At 41.0% G+C, this 22,160-nt stretch overlaps 1 protein-coding gene across 3 annotated transcripts in view; it reads right to left on the bottom strand.

Annotated features, from left to right (window-relative positions):
• Positions 1 to 479: 479 nt before the first annotated feature.
• Positions 480 to 22,160, bottom strand: part of DENND2C (DENN domain containing 2C) — a 79,775-nt gene continuing 58,094 nt past the window's right edge. Inside the window, exons 8-19 of one of the 3 annotated variants that reach the window (XM_036088501.2) lie at positions 21,625 to 21,812; positions 18,787 to 18,896; positions 17,140 to 17,209; positions 16,329 to 16,406; positions 15,625 to 15,765; positions 14,462 to 14,610; positions 13,572 to 13,749; positions 10,269 to 10,310; positions 9,242 to 9,347; positions 4,322 to 4,561; positions 3,571 to 3,657; positions 480 to 2,392 (exon numbers count right to left, since the gene is read on the bottom strand). In XM_036088501.2, coding sequence (XP_035944394.1) covers positions 2,361 to 2,392; positions 3,571 to 3,657; positions 4,322 to 4,561; positions 9,242 to 9,347; positions 10,269 to 10,310; positions 13,572 to 13,749; positions 14,462 to 14,610; positions 15,625 to 15,765; positions 16,329 to 16,406; positions 17,140 to 17,209; positions 18,787 to 18,896; positions 21,625 to 21,812 — 1,421 coding nt within the window. In that variant the 3' untranslated portion in view covers positions 480 to 2,360. The remainder of the gene's footprint in view (positions 2,393 to 3,570; positions 3,658 to 4,321; positions 4,562 to 9,241; positions 9,348 to 10,268; positions 10,311 to 13,571; positions 13,750 to 14,461; positions 14,611 to 15,624; positions 15,766 to 16,328; positions 16,407 to 17,139; positions 17,210 to 18,786; positions 18,897 to 21,624; positions 21,813 to 22,160) is intronic. The other 2 variants (XM_036088502.2, XM_078072572.1) reach the window with 2 other exon arrangements.

The following is a 22,160-nucleotide window of genomic DNA, read 5'->3' as shown; positions in this document are numbered from 1 at the left end:
ATTCTGGAAGTCGGAGCCAATCGCCCGTTAAAATTGCGAAGCTTTAGGGTCTCCGTAACAAAAGGAACCTGATCTTTTCCTCCAAGGTGAGATTAAAAACTGCCCACCAATTCCAGCTTCCACAAAATCCTGTCATTTTGCCTTCAGCGCGTATATAAAATCCACTCATTTGCCGTTAGGACTTCCGGGGATAGACTGGTGTTCCTCCTTGCCTCCCAACCACTCCTGCTGCTGCCGGGGCGCCGTCTCTGGTCTGTGCCCCCAGCTCCCTTTCACTAAGCGGGCCAAGGCCAAATAAGGTAGTCGGACTATATACCCTGCCCGGTGTATGCGATCTAGACCCAGGCTTTGCCTGCCAACAGCCCGGAAATGTTGACCACCGTCATTAAGTCGGGTTAGTCTACCACTGATTCGGATTGTCTTTTAACCTTATCATTAGATAAATGTGCTAGTTATAGATTTAAGCGAAGTAGAAGATCTTTACATCTTAAGCAACTTTATTTAAAATTCTCCAAGAGTTCCATGGAATTTTTGTGTTTATTCATTATAAGATCTGTAAACAACACTTTATACAAATCTTGAGCAATATTTTTTTTACAAATATATCCGGAACTCATAATACTTTACAAAAACAAAATAAAACAGACCTAAGAAAAAGGAAGCAGCTTCAGGTCACGGGAATAAAATAAGACCCCCATCCCTGAAGCAAAGGTCTCCTCACAGAGGGACGGTCAAGATTCACCACCGTAAGACCTCCTACCCCCGTTTTATAAACAATTCCCAATTACTAATTCTTCCCTCAAGATTGGAGTGGCAAATGGAGAGATGTCTGGTAAGAGCCCCACTGGGGTAAGATGCTTAATACACATTTTTTTTTTTTAACAAGACATAGGCTCAGTTCTATTTTCTAGACCCATAAGAACTATATAGCACCGGTCTTAAATGGGGTCCGCTTCAGATTCGTTCATGCACACCTGAATGGGCTGTAATGACAATACAACTCAATAAACTATCATAATACAACTTACAAGGTTTTCTTAAGTTCGAATAAATATTTTTATGCCAGTTAAAACCATCAGCAGGAATTGAAGAAAACTGACATCTGCTATAACATTTATCAATGAAAATTACACCATCACTGGTAAGTTCCTCCTTCTAATCAATACTACTATTTTAGATATTAAGGGTCAGGGTGATTATGTGGTGAGTGCCCAGGAATGTTCATAGTCTGAGTCCAATTTAATTAGGGCAAAAAGTCCTACAATTCTAGGGGAACCAAAAAAGAGACATCTAGGCACCTATAGTTTGAAGTCCCTTATCCTCAGAGCTGAAAATTGGCTCTGGTACACTTCAGCTTAAAAGAAAACTTTTTCAATAGCTATAATCCCACAGAGCTCAAATTTCCATCTGCAGGACTAACCAACTTTTTCTGTGCTCATCATGAATGGATTGTCCTGGCTTCAGTTCTGGCTCTGTTGTATAACTTTGGGCAAGTTACTTAACCTTTTAGAATTCCAGTTTCTTCATTAATAAAATGGAGATGAAAGTATCTCATGAAGTTGACTTAAAGACTGAATAAGATGACATACATGTACCATCACACATGGCACATGGGGGACACTAAGAAAAGGGGGGGTTCTCATGCCCTTGAAAGGATATTCTCCCGTTAGCTATAATCCCACGAAGTTTAATGTTGACAAGCTACTCAAGTGCCACACGATGTGGAGGAGGAGCTGCAAGGTGTCTACTTGTATAAGATACTCAATAACAGGGTTAATAAATAGGGCTTCCACATCAGTGAGATTCCCCCAGACAGAACATTAGACTAAAAAACAAAAACTGGAGATATATGAGGAGTATATTCCTTGGCTCTGCTGAAACAGCCCATAGGTGTCAAGCTGCTATGGTATTTCAGTGATGAGAATGATGCGTGTAGGATGCGTTCTGCACTTCTACCATGCTTCCTCAGTACCTTCAACTCAGCGTTTCTCTCATTGTGCTCATCTTTGAGCTGTTTTTTAAAAAATGCAACACCAAATCTTTCCCTATTAAAAGATAAGTGCCTTCACAGACTAAGCACATAACACAAAGAGTGAGCCCAAGAATTAAATACAAAAGGCCACTGAAAAAAAAATTGGAGGCAGAGTAATGAGAACATTGGTTCCAGACTACTCCCAACAATCCTCCAGTGATTATGACAGCAGCAACAGGAGAATCCTCCTCCAATGACCTGGACTGCTTTGTAACCTTTTCAACTTTCCAGGATTTTGGAGGCTACTTCAAGGCATCCTGACTCTTGGAGAAGTATTTTCTTTGGCACTTTCTGTTCTATTTAAGATGGAGACAGTCAATCAAAGATTTCATTTCTTCTGCAGAAATTTCATTTTACTTCCTAAAGGGAGAAAGAAGTAGAGTGAACTCTCGTTAGTTAATTTTTATTTATTGTACATTATTTGAGGCAAGAGGTTAACACCTTAGTCATTCGGAACAGCCCAGGAGTAAGCTGCCATCTCAAGCTAGCAGGTGATGTGTTTGACTACCAAACAAATAAACAAACCCTATGTGTCTAATTGTAGAGGTAAAAGAGAACTCAGACATCACCTAATCCAGTGGCTTTCAGCCTTGACTATAGGCTAAAATTGCTTGGCCTGATCCCCAGAGATTTCTTGGAGCCTGCAGTGGGGAAAATTTTCATTTACTCCCCATAGATTAAAATATTGTAATAGGAGTTCAGGACCACCAATTTGATCTAACCTCATGGTATAAAGATGAAATAACAACCCAAGGCATAATTTGTCCATGGTCTCTCAGCTATTTAAGGACAAGGCCTTATTTTAATTAGGGGCATATATTTCTTTTTCTTTTTGTATTGAAGTATAATTGACATACAATGTCCCATTAGATTCAGGTGTACATCATAGTGGTTTGATATTTTTATACATTACAAAATGATCCCTATGATAAGTCTAGTTACCGGGGGTACATATTTCAAGGACCCATATAAACACCATGGAATATAGTTCTTCATTATTTTGGGCTACCACATCACCGTTCTCCAATATCACAAAGGATAATAAAAAGTTAATTATTATAACTGAAAAATCATAAACATCTGTGTTTCTTTCTGACGTGTAAAATTAGACTTGTAGAAATCTTCTTTTGCCTCAGATGCCCTTTTCTAAACCAGGTGTTTTTAATCTGGAGTCCACGGATGGGCTTCAGGAGGGTCCATGAATACCCTATAATTATATGCAAATTTTTATGTTCTAAGCATACTTTTCTGGGAAAAAGATCCACAGTTTTTATGAGATCCTCCCAGTGATGTGACCTAGAAAAGATTAATAATTATGATATGCTGAGGAAAACAGACCAAGGACAACTCTGATGGAGAATCCCGACCTCTGAGAAAGACTTCTTTTTCTCCAAAACACTTTGGAAGTACAGTCGTGGTTTCTGGTCAGCCTATTTGAGGTTATACTGTTGATTTGATTATAAAGTTTTGTGATGAGGCACACTTTCTGCAAAAGGTTTTTTAGTCACATTATCTAACAAGAAAACACAACAACTCACCAAGACTCCGCAAAATTTTATTCATCCCACTAGGCTCAGACTCTGGAATTGTTTCCAAATACTGAAGGGCCCGGACCTCAAACAAACCTACAAGGAAAACTCACGTTGGTGAAATTGTCCAATACTTTCTAAAAATCACTTAAATGAAACTCTGTGCTGGGCGCCTGGGTGGCTCAGTTGGTTAAGCAACTGCCTTCGGCTCAGGTCATGATCCTGGAGTCCCAGGATCGAGTCCCGCATCAGGCTCCCTGCTCAGCAGGAAGTCGGCTTCTCCCTCTGGCCCTCCCCCCTCCCATTCTCTCTCTCTCAAATAAATAAATAAAATCTTAAAAAAAAAACAAAAAACCTCTGTGCTTACTACCAATGTACTTCCATAGCTAAAACAAAATTATAAAAATAACTATTTTCCATAATAACTCAGATTTTGAGCCCTTGTAGCTTTATACCATTTTTTGTTTATATTATTTTTCTTTCTTTTTTTTAAATTTTTAAATTTTTAAATTTATTTATTTGAGAGACAGACAGATAGTGACAGAGATAGAGAGAGCACAAGTCAGGAGGAGAGGGAGAAGCAGGCTTCCCGCTGAGCAGGGAGCCCGATGCAGGGCTTGATCCCAGGACGCTGGGATCATGACCTGAGCCGAAGGCAGATGCTTAACGACTGAGCCACCCAGGCGCCCCTGTTTATATTATTTTCAAACCCTCCAAGGGCTCACTAAATACAGGGGGAGAACTTCATGATAAAACTGACCTTTCACCCCACTTTTCCGAAGCTCTCGGTCCTGGATGAAGCCTGCAAACATCTGTGTTTCCATGAAGAGATCCAGGAAGTGGCGTACACTTCGGGAGGTGTGGGATTTACGGAATGGTTCCCTTTGGAATACACGCTCCCCATGCTCAGTGACAGTCATGCTCAAAGAATAATGTCCCACTACCTCCACAAAAAACCTCACAAATGCCTCGGACACCAGAGAGTTGAGTGTCACATCTGCTGCAAAATAAGAAAAATAAGAAAGAAAGAAAAAACCCTAAGTTTTGTATTTATGGGAAATTGTTATAAAAGTGATGCATAAGAACTCACAGATTGAAGGACTGAGAATCTTCATTCTTAGCTTCCTTGCACACTCCACAACCGACAAAACGCCATTAGCTCGTATTTTTACTTTTATTTTCTTCCCACATATACTGGTATTACATCTTTCAGCCTGGCTTGCACATCCATGATCTCACTGTAACTGCTCTTTCAAAGGCCACCAGTGAGAGCCAGCCAAATTTAATCTGCTTTTCTGTTTGTCTCTCCTTTAAACTCTGTGCTGCATTTGTGTTAACCTTCTCCCCATTCCTCGTCTCCCACAACTTTATACTCTTCTGATTTCTGGATTCCTCTCCTGCTTTTATGACCAAACATTTGTTTTTCTCTTGCCTCTTCTTCCTCTTCCTAAGCATGGTCCTCAGACCACCTCTCTTCAGCATTCCCATCCTTACAGAGCTAACCGGCATAAAGATGGAGTTGGCTTTCCATGTTGATAATTTGCAACCCTACGTCTCTAGCCCTTGTATGTCACCAGAACTCACCTTCTACATTTTCAGGCTACCTACGGGTAATCATCATTTGGCTGTCCCACCAGCACTTAAATTCCATTTGTCTAAAATTCAAATCAGGTCCTTTGGAAATTAGTAAAATATGAATCAAATAAACAAACAATACATGTGTGAAACCAAATTCATTCTATTTCTCCACCAATCAGTTCTCTCTCAACTTTCTCATTTCATACAGCAACCACTATTCCATAATTTATTGAGTTCTTAAGATATGTCAGACCCTGTATTTAGAGCTTTTCTAAATATAATAATCCAGTGAAGTAGGTATTATTTCCTTATTACAGCTGAGGAAACTGAGGCTCAAAACAAAGACATTCTCCAGGGTCAGCTCATCTGGTACAGGGTACAGAAGCTGCCAGACCCCCAAGTTAGGTGATTCTTAACCACTGTAACATGAAATACATTGCCTTTCAGGTTCCAGGCTCAGACCTCAGATTTAACTTAGACTCCTCCTTTTTCTTCCATACCTAAAGTATTTGCTTTCCCCTTCACAATGTTGCTTGCTCTCTCCATGGGCTCCATACTGGACTGGGAATCAGGGACCTAGGTTTAGTCAGAGTTCTACCGCGAAACAATGGTAAAATGGTGCACAACGCGCTTTACCCCTGTTGGCTCTCTTCCTGTATCTGCATAATGAGGGGGCTGATTAGGTGATCTCTAAGGTCTCTTCTGGCATTCCACTTGATTATAAACCAGATTTTTGTTATATTTTGTTCAACAGATATCCTTCTCGTCTCTCCTGCAGCTGAGAATCCATGGTCCATCACCACTTTTATTGTCAACACTTTTGCCCGTCTCCCATCCCCTTCCAGTTACTGTCCCATTTCTCTCCCACTTTACAGCAAAATCTCTTGGAAGAGTTGTTTATACCTGTTGTACCCTTTCTTAATCTAATTCCCTTTGTTTTTAAAATTATGCTTTTCTATAACTTATCTTCAATTATTTGTTTCTGTTTTAACATAAATGACTTATATATTCTTTTACAAGTATAAATATTTCATAAGGTCACCAGTGAAATGAACACACCAGTACCCACCACAAAGCTTGAAACAGAACATCAAGGGTATCTCGGATGCTCCCTGTGTGATGCCCTCTCCGAGGTGTTCTTCCCCTACTCTCCAGTAGAGGGCGACCGTTATCAGCGACACTGGGTTTATCATTCCCTTGCTTTAGGTTACAGTTCCACTACATATATACATAGCCAACCCCAACAACATACTATTAGGTTTTGTATATCTTCGAACATTACATAAAACATATTCTTCTGTAACTTACTGTTTTATTCAATACATGTTTTTAAGATGTTTTTTTAATGCTATATTCTCCTGTCAATGAACAGTTAGGTTGTTTTTAGGTTTTGCTATCACGTAAAATGCTGCTACTTTGAAAACTATGTACTTGTTTCCTAATTATCATGTGCAAGAGTTTCTCTAGGGTATATATCTAAACACTTAATTGTCAGGTTGTAGGATATATACACATCTTTTAAGTTTACTAGATGATGCCCAATTGCTTTTCCAAAGCAGTTGAAGTAATTTACACATTCTGACCAACTCCTGACATTGTCAGACTTTTTAACTTTTGCCAATATGGTGGGTACAAAATGGTATCTCATTGTGGTTTTAATTTACATATCCCAGATTTTGATGAAGTTGTGCATCTCTTCATGTATTTATTGGCCTTTCACATTTCCTCTTCTGTGAAATGATCGTTCGTATCTTTTCCCCATTTTTCTATTGGGTTGTTCATCTCTTTATTATTGAAATCGCATTGTAGGAATTTTTAAAAATAAAGTCTGGATACTATTCCTTTGTTGGTTATATTTGTTGAAAGTATCTTCACCTAGTTTGTAGCTTGTTTTTTATTTCTTTTCCATGGTGTCCCTCAATGATCAGAAATTTTAAAAATTGGGGCGCCTGGGTGGCTCAGTTGTTAAGTGTCTGCCTTCTGCTCAGGTCATGATCCCAGGGTCCTGCTCCCTGCTCAGCAGGAAGCCTGCTTCTCCCTCTCCCACTACCCCTGCTTGTGTTCTCTCTCTCGCTGTCTCTCTCTCTCTGTCAAATAAATAAAATAAAATAAAAAGGAAATTTTAAAAATTTAAGTGTCCTATTAATCAATCTTTTCTTTTTTACCAGCCGGGAGCCCTTACTCTTAACATTTAAATCTTTAATTCAGGGGCGCCTGGGTGGCTCATTTGTTAAGAGTCTGCCTTCGGCTCAGGTCATGATCCCGGGGTCCTGGGATCGAGCCCCGCATCGGGCTCCCTGCTCCGTGGGAAGCCAGCTTCTCCCTCTCCCACTCCCTCTGCTTGTGTTTCCTCTCTCGCTGTGTCTCTCTGTCAAATAAATAAATAAAATCTTAAAAAAACAAACAAACAATAATAAATCTTTAATTCATTAGAATTAGTTTTGTGTATAGGGTGAGGTATAGAACCTCTTCATTTCTTTTCATATGGAAAACCAATTGCCCTACTATTGTTTACTGAATGGTTCATTCTTTTCCTGCTGATATGCAATGCTGGCGCTGACCCAAATTAAGTTTCCTTATGCTGGTACACTCTCTCTCTATTCCTTCCCTTGCTCTATTTATTTCTGAACCAAAACCAAACAGTCTTAATTACTATGACTTCATGATTAATTGATGTTTTGTAGGGCAGCCCCTTCAATGTTGTTCTTTTGCAGGAGCGTCTTAAAACTATTCTTGGCCCTTTGTAATTCCGTTAAAATTTTACAAAAAGCTGAATGCCATTCCAATTCTCTCTTGAACCTTCCCCAGTCTCGCTTTCTTCCCACCATCTCACTGATTCTGCTGCTACCAAGGTCTCTAAGCTCTTCCCATTGTCAAATCCACCAATCCTCAGTCTTCATCTCACTTGACCTCTTTGTAGCATTAGACATAACTGTTTACTTTCCTTTGTGAAATGCGCTCTTCACTCAACTTCTCTAATATTACTCCCCTGGTTTTTTTCTCCTCCTTCACTAGCTGCTCTTGCCTTTTGCTGGATCCCCCTCCTCTTCCCTACTGCCAAACACTGGAAATCTGACCACACCATTACCAGCCAACCCAGGGCTCAACCCTTAAATCTGTTATTTTCTACCTATGCTCACTCTATAGGGTTACCTCATCTGGTCCCACAGCTTTAAAACAGCAACTTCTAAATGTATGTCTTTAGTTCAAATCTTTTCCCTGAATCCCAAATTCATGTATATGAATGCCTACTTGATATCTCTAGTTGAATGTCTGCTACGTATTGGATATCCAATAGGTATCTCAATATTCAAAACGGAACTTTTAATTATTTCTCTAAACCTACTCCTCCCTTAATGTTCCCCACCAGTAAGTAGCCTTAGTTTTCTCATCTGTAAAAGGGGGATTCATGAACTTTTAATTATTTCTCTAAACCTACTCCTCCCTTAATGTTCCCCACCAGCAAATAGCCTTAGTTTTCTCATCTGTAAAAGGGGGATTAAATAATGAGACCTGCTTCATAAGGATATTACAAGGATGAAATAAGACGTATGCTAAGTGCTGAGCACAAGGCCTGGTACAGAGTAAGCCGCTCGGTAAATATTTTTCACCCTTATTTAACAAATATTTATCCAGTACCTACTTATTGACTATTGTTTAAAGTATTGGAGATAAAGCAAAACACATTGTTGCTGCTCTCGTGCACCTGACACTTCTAGCACATCAGATGACAGTAAAAGCCCTGGAGAAAACTAAGGTAGGGGAAGCGGAGCCGGAGCACTAAGGGAACGGGTACAATTTTAAAAGGACAGTCAGGAAAGGCCTCACTGAGAGAGTGACATGTGAGCATGGACCTGCAGGAAAGAAGAGCAGGAGCCATGTGGACATCCCGGGGAACGGCATTCCAGAACTGGAACACAGCGAGTGTCAAAGTCCTGAAATAGATGGGGTCTAGCACATCTGAGGGGCGGCAAGGAAGCCGATTCTAAGCTTTCCACATCCTAGGCCATGGCATACTCCTGTACATCCTTTAGCAGGGTGCTGGCCATCCAGTCAGTATTTACTGCCTTGACTTTGAGTCCTCAGACCATCTGTCTCATACCTTGTGAAAAATTCTGCTCCTGAGCCAAGATTTCATTTCGTTCTTCCAAAATCTGCATCAGGGCAGCTTGGAGTTTAGGAGGTAGAATTTCGTCCTCATCAGATACCTTAAGAGAAGAAATTGAGATTTTTTTCATGAGCTGTGAGAAAGTCTCCAATGTACACTAAGTCCCCAAAATTCCACAGGTGACTTTGTATAGATTTTGGCTAAAGACTCAGTCTGAACCTTCCTTCCCTACATTGAGCAGAATTCAGTATGGTGATGGTACACATATCTTAACTACATTAAGAAAATAAATAATATGTCTTATGACATTTTCTGGCACCTTTCCACCAAGTATCTCTCACCTGCAAGCCTTACACTGCATTACAAGGGTCATCCACAAATAAGCAGTGTTTCAAACGTTATGAGCTAATTGGTTTTGAAAGGAGACAAAGTCTTGGGAAACGTTCTTTTCACCATGTGTTCAGTGCTCACAAACTTATATACAGGTTCCATACAGGGCGCTTGCTCCAAGAAGGCTTTGCTAACTCTCCCTTCCACTTTCAATACCCACAATAAATGACCACTTTTTTTTGCCCCTATTGTACCCTGTAGAAACTTCTATGACACTGTTTCTAAAGCTTTATAGATATGTCTGCTCTCCCTTCCCATCGTTAGATTATAAGGTCTGAGGGCTCAAACTGTGTCTTACTCACTTTTAGATTTTAACAGAGTATCTAGAAATAATCAGTGCTGAATGCTTGTTAAATTCAATTAAATTAGAGCCTTATACACCAACCCATCTGGATGTCAAAGAAGGGTTACCTCTTTTGATAATGACATTTAATCTCTTTCCTCCTTCCTTCTTTGGGAGAGACAGCTATAAACCTAACCCAATTTTCAGGTCAATCCTGTATGATTGGGCATGGTGTCAAGTATGTGTAGGAACTAAAAGTCTTGCCTGAGTCATCTTCTCTAAGTACTTTCACATACTTTCTGTCCAATTATCCCCAAACATCATGCAATCAGCTCATTTGTCACTTACCTCCTGTAAGAACTTGTCTGCACAGAGATCAACTATCAGCACCTATGGGATCAAGGAGCCAGGTTGGTTAAACCAGAGACATTCACAGAGACATAAATTAGGCACTACTAGATCAGGAAGAATATGTTGATTCTCTCAAGCAATGGAAATAGTGTTAAACAAAATTAAGTTCAGGGGCGCCTGGGTAACGGGCGCCTGGGTAACAGGCACCTGGTAACACAAAAATCAGCTGTGTTTCTTTCTTTCTTTCCTTTTTTTTAAAGTTTTATTTATTTATTTGACAGAGAGAGACACAGCAAGAGAGGGAACACAAGCAGGGGGAGTGGGAGAGGGAGAAGCAGGCTTCCCACGGAGCAGGGAGCCCAATGCAGGGCTCGATCCCAGGGCTCTGGGATCGGGATCACGACCTGAGCTGAAGGCAGACGCTTAACAACTGAGCCACCCAGGCGCCCCTCAGCTGTGTTTCTATACTCTAACAATGAACTATGTGAAAAAGAAATTAAGAAAACAATCCCATTTTCAACTGCATCGAAGAGAATAAAATACCTAGGAATAAATTTAACCAGGGAAGCAAAAGATCTGTACATTGAAAACAGTAAGCACTGATGAAAGAAACTGAAGAACACAAGTGGAAAGATATTCTGTGCTCACAGATGAGAAGAAAATTGTTAAAATTTTCATACTACTCAAAGTAATTTACAGATTCAATGTAATCCCTATCAAAACCATCAATAAAATGATAAAAAAACCTACAAAATGGGAGAAAATATTTGCAAATTATATATCTGAGAAAGGGTTAATATTTAAAACATATAAAGAACTCATAGAACTCAAAAGCAAAGAAAAACAAACAAAATGCCAAATAATCCTATTAAAAATGAGCACAGCAGGAGCTCCTGGCTAGCTCAGTCAGTGCAGCATGTGACTCTTGATCTCGGGATCTTGAGTTCGAGCCCCATGTTGGGAGTAGAGTTTACTTAAAAAAAAAAAAATGAGCAGAGGAACTGAATAGACGTTTTTCCAAATAAATGCAAATCGGGCAAGAGGCACATGAAAAGATGCTCAACATCACTGGTCATCAGGGAAATACAAATCAAAACCACAGTGAGATATCACCTCAATCTGTCAGAATGGCTATTATCAAAAAGACAAGAAATAACGAGTGTTGGTGAGGATGTGGAAAAAAAGGAACCCTCGTGCACTGTTGGTGGGAATGCAAACTGGTGCAGCTGCTACGGAAAACAGTATGGAGGTTCCTCAAAAAATTAAAAATAGAACTACCATGTGGATGTGATCCAGCAATCCCTCTTCTGGGCATATATCCAAAAAAAAAAAAAAGAAGAAGAAGAAGAAAGAAATTACTATCTTGAAAAGATAGCCCCACCCACATGTTCACTGCAGCATTATTTACAAAAGCTAAGATATGGACACAACCTCAGTGTCCTTTGGTGGATGAACAGATAAAGAAGATATGAGATTCATATATATATATATATATATATGAATATTATTCAGCCATAAAAACGAAAAAAATCCTGCCATTTATGACAACATGGATAGACCTGGAGGGCATTATGCTAAGTGAAGTAAGTCAGGCAGAGAAAAAGAAATAATGTATGATCTCACTGATATGTGGAATCTAAAAAAACTGATACAAAGAACAGACTGGTGATTGCCAGAGGTGGGGGGGTGGGCGGTGGGCGAAATGAGCGAAGGTGGTGAAAAGGCACAAACTTCCACTTGTAAGATAAATAAGCCCTGGGGTGTACTGTGCAGCATGGTGACTCCAGTTAACAATACTGTGTTGTATATCTGCAAATTGCTAAGAGAGCAGATCTTAAAAGTTCTCATCACAAGAACAAAAAATTGTAATTATGTGAGGTATAGCTTCTTGTGGTAGTCATTTCACAATGTTTACATGTATAAAATCATTATGTTGTACACCTTAACCTTAATACAATGTTATATGTCAATTATAGCTCAATAGAAAGAAGGTGGGGATTAACACAGCAGAGTAATGGGAAAGAACAATCTTTTCAATAAATGGTACTAGGATAGTTGGCTATCCATATTAAAAAAAATAAAATGACCCCTACCTCCTATCATATACAAAAAAAAAAAAATTCAGGTCCCGGGATTCAGAATAAAAAATTAAAGGCATAATAATAAAGCTACCAAAGTTTCCAGGAGATGATATCGGAGGATATCTCCATGAAGTTAATATAAAGAAAAACATAAACAGTTCACAAAAATAAAATAAAATAAAGTAAAATTAAATAAAATAAACCCATACACTAACCATAAAGGAAAAGACTGATAATTATGACTACCTTAAAATGAAGAACTTCTGTACATTAAAAAACACCTTTTTGGAGAATAAAAAGACATGCCACAAAGAGGCTGATATCCAGAATATAAAAATACCTCTTACAAATCAATGAGGGTAAATAATCCAGGAGAAAGATAATGAATTTTTTTTATATTTTAAAGATTTTTATTTATTTATTTGAGAGGGAGAGAGCATGAGAGGGGGGAGGGTCAGAGGGAGAAGCAGACTCCCCACTGAGCAGGGAGCCTGACGTGGGACTCCATCCTGGGACTCCAGGACCACGACCTGAGCCGAAGGCAGACGCTTAACCGACTGAGCCACCCAGGCACCCCAGATAATGAATTTTTAAGAGATGATACTCAAACGGCCAATAAACATAGAAAGATGCTCACCCCCAAGAGTAATCAGGAATGCACATTAAATCACAACAAGAATACCAAGAGTCAGACGCTTAACCAACTGAGCCACCTAGGCACCCCTGAAACAATTTTTTAAGTTAACCCAAAGGAGTTCTTGTGTTTGACTTAAAACGAACAAAAAGACCTACCCTTCGGAGTAAGACAAGAATGAGCCCATGGCACACTACTGTAACTAAGATACAACTTTGGATTCATGTGTACTACAGAATTTTTCTCACTTTAATAAATCAGTACAAAAATATGATAGCATAATATATTGATAATAATTATGTATTAATATTAATCACAGCTCCATCATTCTTCTTTTTTTTAAAGATTTTATTTATTTGAGAGAGATCACAGAAGGAGAGGGAGAGGGAGAATTAGACTCCTCACTGAGCGGGGAGCCCCATACAGGACTCGATCCCAGGACCCTGAGATCATGACCTGAGCTAAAGGCAGACGCTTAACTGACTAAGCCACCCGGGCGCCCCCAGCTCCATCATTCTTTAAGGTGATTTGTTTTCATTTGTCAGTGCCCTGTCTTTTCCATAGGTACTATTTCTCCCATCTTACCTCTTCAATGGGTAGGTCCTGGAGCTGTGGTAAGGAGCAAGACAGGATTCCAATAAGGAATGGGGTGGGTGAGCACACGATGTCAATCATAGATGCTGGGAGGACTGGAATGTAGGTATGCTGCCAGGTGAATGGATACAGTGTGGCGACCACAGCATGGCCACATTTGGACAGGGTGCTAGGAGAGAAGAAAGCCAATGGTGTCATACTGAGCAACACATGCGGAATGGTCCAGATATTATGTTACAGAATTACAAACTGACACTGCTTAGTGACCACTGATCACAGATCAATGATGCTGTGATCACTCATTAATTTTTAACATTTTATTTAAGTTTTTAACTTAATTTACTGGAAAATTTTAGTCTTAACCAGCTTTTTCCCATAATTTATGGTTGCTAAAAATTAGTGTGTACTTAGAAAAGCAGTACCAATTTTTAAAAAAAATTCTGAGTATAGTTGATGCACGTTATATTATTTTCATGTGTAAACACCATGACTCAAAGTCTCTGTACATTATGCTATGCTCACAAGGGTAGCTACCTTCTGTCACCACACAACGCTATTACACTATCATTGACTATATTCCCTATGCTGGACCTTTTATTCCCGTGACTTATTCATTCCAGCAATATGAATTGTTTTCAGCAACATGAATTTGGAACAACAGTTTAAGTAAAACATATTTAGAAAGATAAATTAATTGCAATCTCAAGGTCACTGCTCTAGCCTAATGCAAACAGCTTTTGGATTATTTACCATTTGGAATTGTCCATGTCACTATGGCCTTAGGTAACCGAGATCTACAGTTTTTCAATATGCCCAAATTTTAAAATAGTGAGAACAAGTAAAATACCAGTAGGAAGTGACATATTCTACACATTTCTCACCTTAGGCTGTTGGCAACAAAGATTACCCTCCGTTCCAACAGGAGGGAGGCACAGACCCGGATGAGACGGCACACACTCAGGCACTTAAAGAGACATTCAAAGTCAACATGTTCCAATCGGGAATCCAGTGGTCGGCAGAGTTCAATGGACTGAAAAATGAAAGAATTTGAATCAGGGGAGTTCAGATTGGAAAACATCCCTAACGACATCATCAATGGATCCCGTCATTCTTTTACAGGTTAAACTCAGGATAGAGGTTTTGCTACAGAGCTTGTGAAGCTGCCTCCACTAATCCCAAGACCTAATACCTTATTATGAATAGGATTTTTTAAAAGATTTTCTTTTCTTTTTTTTTAAAGATTTTATTTATTTATTTATTTGACAGCAAGAGCAGGAACACAAGCAGGGGGAGTGGGAGAGGGAGAAGCAGGCTTCCCGCCAAGCAGGGAGCCCGATGCGGGGCTCGATCCCAGGACCCTGGGATCATGACCTGAGCCGAAGGCAGACGCTTAACGACGGAGCCACCCAGGCGCCCCAAGATTTTATTTTCTTAAGTAATCTCTACACCCACCGTGGGGCTTGAACTCATCACCTCAAGATCAAGAGTGGCATGCTCTACTGACCTAGTCAGCCAGGTGTCCCCTAATACCTTGTTTCCAAGCTGTAAATTTCTGATAAAATTTTTTATCCCAGGGCGCCTGGGTGGCTCATTTGGTTAAGCATCTGCCTTTGGCTCAGATCATGATCTCAGGGTCCGGGGATCGAGCCCCATGTCAGGCTTCCTGCTCAGCGGGGAGTCTGCTTCTCCCTCTCCCTCTGTCTGTTGCTCCCCGTTTGTGCTCTCTCAAATAAATCAATAAAATCTTTTAAAAAAATATTTTATCCCACCTGACAACAGCATGTATAATCTTCATTTATCACACTGAAATTACTAGGGAGGGGCTCAATCAATGAGAGACCGAAAACCTCTGGCTCCTGGGTCTAGGCTCAACTATCTCACAGATCAACTGGACATTTCTCCAGTGTTTTGTGGTACCAAAACATATTCTGCACAGTTTACGGAAAAGGGAAAATTATGCCATGAGGCTTCTGGAAACTTTGCCTATTAGTGTAAGGCATGCTTTTTGGTGTCTATCAGACCTTTTCAAAATGAGCTAACTTACCCCATCGCCAGCCCCAGGGAGGTAGCTCTTAACTGTGATGGTGCGTCCAGGAGCTGGGAAAGGAGCTTCCATGACACTTCGCATGAATGGGTAAACCAGGGCTGGAGACATCTCTCTTCTCTTCTCTACTTCGTCCAGAATCTGCACATGCAACGGATGTTATTTTTTTAGGGACTCAAAAACATAAGGAACTGCCAAACATGATGCGCAAACTTGAAAATCACACCAAAAGATTTTAAGACAGATAAGCTTCCGCAACGAATAAACGTTCATTAAAGGCATCATATCTCTTGGGGGTATCTTGACATCCCCAAGAAAAGTTACTCAAATAAATCAACTCATTTTTAGAAGAGGAGCCCCTTTCATCTGACTCAGGTAAGGGCAGAGAAGGTGACACTGACAATTATATCTTGTTGTGTGGGGTCTGGGAAAGGCAGGAGACAAGACGAGCTTCAGGCCATGTTCTCCTTGAAGCTGGGAGGTTTGGCAAACCAAAACGAGGATGGCATGACAACAGCGTCTGGATTACAGACGTGAATGTAAACCCTCAAACCTACGGCTCTAATCTCCTGCTGAGAACCCATCCTAAAGTAGTATGTTAGAGTCTACGTCACTAAACATTGCCTAGTGACATCAGCAGAGACGAAAACTTACTCAGAGCCCAGAAAGCACAGCACCTTCCCCAGGGCTCATGCTGCACTCACCTTGGAAAAGAGGTTGAAGCAGCCGAGGCGACTGACCATGCAGTAGACCTCAGGGAGTCGCTTCCCTCTGCCTTCCGGCTAAAAGAAAAAACATCAAAGCCAACCATGACGCAGCACAAGTCTGTTCATTGGAACTATTAATACTCTCTTAGTGGCCTTCAGTACAGACTAGAAACCAAGGTTCTCATCCTCACTGAATACCAAAAGATGGGAAACGCTAAAATATGATAGCACGATTTATTCCAGCTTTAGTGGAGGCATCTAAGCAAGAAGAAAGTAACTCAGAGCTCCCGCGATTGGCACACGGTAGTCCATCCCTCAAACAGACCCAGACTGATATCTAGCCACTCTGTCATTGGTTTCTTCATCTATTACAAACAAATAAAAAAGAGGCAAACAGACAAATAAATAAAGTAAGTCCGTACCCCTCTTATTCTGAATACTGTGGCTAACTCCAAGCTTGCTGTTACTATTTAAAAGCTAACATAGCTTTTTAAAAAAGATTTTATTTATTTATTTGAGATAGAGAAAGAGAGAGCAGGAGCATGAGTAGGGGTGGGTGGTCAAAGGGAGAGGGAGGAGCAGGCTCCCCGCTGAGCAGGGAGCCCAACAAGGGGCTGGATCCCAGGACCCTAGAATCATGACCTGAGCCAAAGGTAGACGCTTAACGACTGAGCCACCCAGGTGCCCCAACATAGCTTCTTTAATACACGGATCATTAAGCAGCCCTCAAACTCATCCAGAAATAGGGTTTCTGAAGTTCCTAGTCTGACTTGACCAACCCCAGCTGTAGCACAAGTCTGGTACTTACCAAGAGCTTCTTACAGTAACCAAACCACCGGCTCCCATCTTCACCAGTTAAGACAAAGGAGAATGTTTCACTGAAAAAAGAGTCAATGGTTTGAGATCTAAACAGCTGCTTACGACATTCTTCATGGAACAGACAACTGAAAATTACTGTCCGACAGTCATTTTGTGATGTGAGAGGGGGCATTAATACTACATTGATTGCAAGTCACCTTCCTCCCGAGGGAGAATGTCCAGGCCTGAGAACGTCTTGCCTGGCACGGGGGTGAGAGTGTACATACAGGAGACATGCTATGCCACTACGTGCTTTTACATTCTTAGTCATCCAGTCTAGCTGTTAGTCAAGCCTACCTTCCTTTTAGTGAATATCCAACTTAGTCTAACATTTAGGTAAGCTTGGATAAGCTCCTTTTCCCTTCCAAATTCTTCCATTTAGTTCTGAGGGGTCCTACGGCACAGTGAGAGGCCAAGGACTACATCCTTGATGTAAAAAAGCTAATAGGAAAATTACCCACTCCTCGCTGGGAACACGGGCAAAAGCTCTGCATAGGTAATTTTCAAAAAGAAGGCCGAGGAAGAAATTCATTAATAATCAAAGGAATCTAAATCTGAAAAGTGAATACATATGTCTCTATATGGCCAAAAATAAAGATGGAAAGTACGCCAAAATATTGAGTTACTATCTCTGAGTACCGGAATGCCAGTAACTTATAATTTCTGCTTTCTATTTACTCCTCTGTATTTTCCGAATGTTCCAGAAAACAACCCCATATAACTGGCTGGGGAGGAAAGCCAGCTGTGGAGCAGCCAGGCCGGTGTGAAACAAGGCGCCTGTGCCGTGAGCAGCGCACGCGACAGCAGGAGAGCGTCAGGACTGACGGCTCAGAGAGGACAGAGGCCATCAGGCCCAACCGGTTAGGGGGCACAGCAGCTCAGATGGGAGGCGACGTGACATGGAAGGCAGAGCAGCCGCTCAGGCCACAGGGGAGGCCGTGTGCCAGCAGGGCACCTGCATGTGACGTGCTTCCCAGAGTCACGCTGTTCAGTCTAAATAGCCCGGTCAATAATCACAGTTCTGAACAAAGCGGGTATCTATTGACAAGCAGGATTCAGAGATGAGGACTGTTTATTGATTGAACATGGTTCCCTGTAGATCCCAGGAAGAAATTTTTGATCTTCCCTTCTCAATACACTCACACCTCCCAATCTGGAGCCTCCCTTCGTACAAGATCCGCAGGGGAACGTACCACCTGGGCTTCCGTCCACTTGAAGGACAAACAAGGTGCAGACACTGCTCTGTTCTACCTCCCTCTAAGGAGAGTCCCAAAGCTCAAGTCTTCTTTCCTTTTTCTGTCCGCTTGGTGGCATTTCTGATTGTATGTGAAATGGAATGTTTCCCCCGCCCACAGAACTGGTAAACTACAGATTCTCAAACTTGTTTTCCCTTTGATACTGAAACTATTCCGTGTTTTTCTTTTTTGTACTTACATAGGAAATGTTCTAATTCCGTTTCTTCCTTTTCTCCCACAGCATCCTTGACCTGCCACAGTGTCCACGTAACTTTAACTGCTGGCTCTACCCTTTTCACAAACATTCTGATTCTACTTCTGCAGTTCCAACAAATAGAAATCAGATAAAGGAGCCTATTTACCTCTTGAGTTCTGAGGTTGGCACCCAGTCCTTTGAGTCGGGAAAACAAAATTTGGGGATAACTTTGAGCCTCTCTTCAGTGTCTTTGGACTGCTTAAAGCCATGATCACCCTGAAAAAGATAATGTTTTAGGTGACAAATATTCTATGTAAGTGGAGACCAGAAATACAAACAGCCTAGTCTCGGGAAAAGAGGTCTCTGATAAGCCTAGGTAGTCATCTCACCATGGTTTTTTGTTGTTTAACTCGACAGGAAGGCCAAGACCAATAATCACTGAAGATGCACAGAGAACAGAGTTACTAAGAATAAAGAATCTGATTTTTACATAGAAATGGTTACTTGTGGGGATCCTATAATCTGATGCAAGAGGTGACTGAAAATAGTTTCTAGTCTAGAGATAGAATCTTAATTCAGGATTCACATACTAGGGCAAACACGATATTTCTATGAATCACAGGACATCAAATAAAAATCGATTCTATAATATGCTGATAGCAAAAACCCAGATAGCTCCAGATACCCTCTGATCAATAATCAAAGATGTTTTGAAAAGGCAGGTGAATGTTATTTAGAAAAGATACTATTTTTAAAATCTACCCCATATATAATCATTTCCCTTAGCATATAATCTTTTCTAACTAATTACTGGTTTGCAACTTCCTGTAAAATTTTAGCATGGAAGACCCTTCTGCACAAGTCCGATATTGTACGTCAAAGAACAATCTAAAATTAGTTATACCAAGAGACCTTTAAAAATTAGTACTAAAACAAGCAGATAATACGTCTAATAACCATATTACTTTCATGTAACTAATATAATGTATCCTTTAATTTAATTTCTAAACAGAACATGCAGCCATTCTGAGTCACCTGAATATTAAGCTCTTCAGAAATGGAAAAGCATTCATTTCTTTAAAAAATGTATTTTTTATTTATTTGACAGAGAGAGAGAGAAAGAGAGAGAGAGCCACAAGCAGGGGGAGGGGGAGGCAGAGGGAGAAGCAGACTCCATGCGGAGCAGGGAGCCCGATGTGGGGCTCGGTCCCAAGACCCCGGGATCATGACCTGAGCCGAAGGCAGACGCCTAACCAACGGAGCCACCCAGGCACCCCTGGAAAAGCATTCTAACAAAATTTTAGTTGTCTAATATCTGTTATTTTTATATATATATATTTAAGATTTTATTTATTTATTTGACAGAGAGAGACATAGCGAGAGAGGGAACACAAGCAGGGGGAGTGGGAGAGGGAGAAGCAGGCTTCCCACGGAGCAGGGAGCCCGATGCAGGGCTCAATCCCAGGACCCTGGGATCATGACCTGAGCCGAAGGCAGACGCTTAACGACTGAGCCACCCAGGTGCCCCTATTTTTATATTGTTAAATGACAGACAATCATCTTCATCTAAGATTCTCCACAACACAATCAAGAGAGACTTGATCAGCTCTTTCCCACCTTAACTTATAGGAGCCTAATGCACAAAGATGCTGAGTAACTTGGCTTAGAAATATCCCTGAATCCCTGCCAGAGTCAACTGGGTCCTTAGCTGGTTCTGAGTCTCTTAATTCAGGCTTTGTTGAAAACAGGTTCAACCTCAAGCCTTCTCTCTGCACATGTAAGACTAATTGAAAATAGGGAAAAAACTGAGCTCCTCTTTACGGGAAATCTGATTCCTCAAGACTATCTGGATTACATTATTATGACTTGTATGGCTCAGTGTTGTGACACTGTGCTCTCAGGCTACATTGAAGAATTTTATAAGAAGTTAAACACTGACTTATTTACAGTAGGAATGTTGTTGAGCCCTTTTTTTTAAATGAAAGGTCACACAGGAAATATCTCTTAGATTCCATTCCCATACAGTCGTGCTTCACTAGCTCTTTTTGGTGACACATGTATCTCAGGGTTTAAACCCCAAGTCCTAAAGCAGCTGAGCAGATAACGTAAATGAGAGAAGTGGTCCAAGTAGTAAGATGGAGCGTGAGTGAATGTCCCTATGTAAAAGGGCCACTCCTTACCAAGGCCAGCTACGTCATCTGCAGAGCAGAGTGCAAGATCAAACTGTGGAGCCCTTGTTCAAAAAGCAGGAAGAATTAAATACAAAATAAAATACAAAAATTTTTCTTTTCTTCTAGGGTCTCTCAACTTCTAGTGGGATTTCATATTATGCTCCCTGAGGCATAAGGTAGAAAAAAAAAAAACAAAGAATATTGTTACTAATGGATACCATTTATCAAGTGCTTACTATGAGCCAGGGACTGCATTAAGCACTTTACATACGTTATCTCATTAAACCCTCACTAATGACGGATAACATTCTATAGTGCTGACTATATGCTAGACACTATTCTAAGTGCCTTATACGGCTCATTTAATCCTCACTACCACTCCGTGGGATAGACACTATGATGATTATCTTCATTTTACAAATGAAGAAACCATGGCACAGAGCAGTTAGGAATGGCTCAGGGTCACAGAGCTAGTAAGTGGCAGGTGCATTGTTGGCCTAGAGTCCATGCTCTAAACGGCTACCCTATTCTGCCATCTTTATCGTGCTCCTCATTAAGAATGAGCAAACTGAGGCTTTGCAACTTGCTAAAGGGCACTTAGTAAACAGCAGAGCAAATAATAAAAAACCAGCTTGGATAATGAGCTTTTTTTTTTGCCCTTGTTTGTAGCTCAGGCCTGACAGGAGATGTCATCAGATTCACCTACCAGATCCCACAAGAGGTACAGTAGTGGTAAAAGCTGCTTCAGATCACAATAAAAAGAAGAGAGGAAATCAAATACACACAGAGACGCAAGAATATTCCCGAATGCCTCTTGGTCTCCTCACACCTACCTTGCTAGGGAACTGCTGTATGACTTGGGGAATGTAGCTTCTTTCTGATGGTTTCTTCTGTAGAGACACCACCACAAAAAGTTCAAAGAGCTGCTGCTCCTGTAATTCAATGAGATCCCTCTCCAAGGTCTGGTAGTGAGGATTCCTCTTGGAAGACTGTTGCAGTTGCGCTAATCGCTTGTGGCGATCTGCAATGAAACCAGGGAGCGCTGTTTCTCCGTGGTGGCCCCGTCTTCCCTCTGGCGACCTCTGTCAGTCAGTGCTGACTGCATGCTGCCTAACCGGCGCCGGCCACACGGACAGGCCTGGGAGGGCTCTGACATCCTCGGGGGACAAGGGCAGATTCTCACAAGCGCCCAGGGGCCCTGTGGTGGCACTGACAGTCCATGTCCCAACCCATACTCTATGTATGTCCCAACACATATTCCTATGCTGTCCCATCTTTCATGACGTAACACCGGGATACGTGGAAAATGTCAGGTGAAAGCACCGGCCTGACAACAGACGCCATTGTTGGGACCATGAAATCACACACA

Source organism: Halichoerus grypus, chromosome 5 (assembly GCF_964656455.1).
Source record: "Halichoerus grypus chromosome 5, mHalGry1.hap1.1, whole genome shotgun sequence".
Taxonomy (NCBI): domain Eukaryota; kingdom Metazoa; phylum Chordata; class Mammalia; order Carnivora; family Phocidae; genus Halichoerus; species Halichoerus grypus.
The sequence above is the reverse complement of the archived record's forward strand: the minus strand, read 5'-3'. Positions and strand labels throughout refer to the sequence as shown.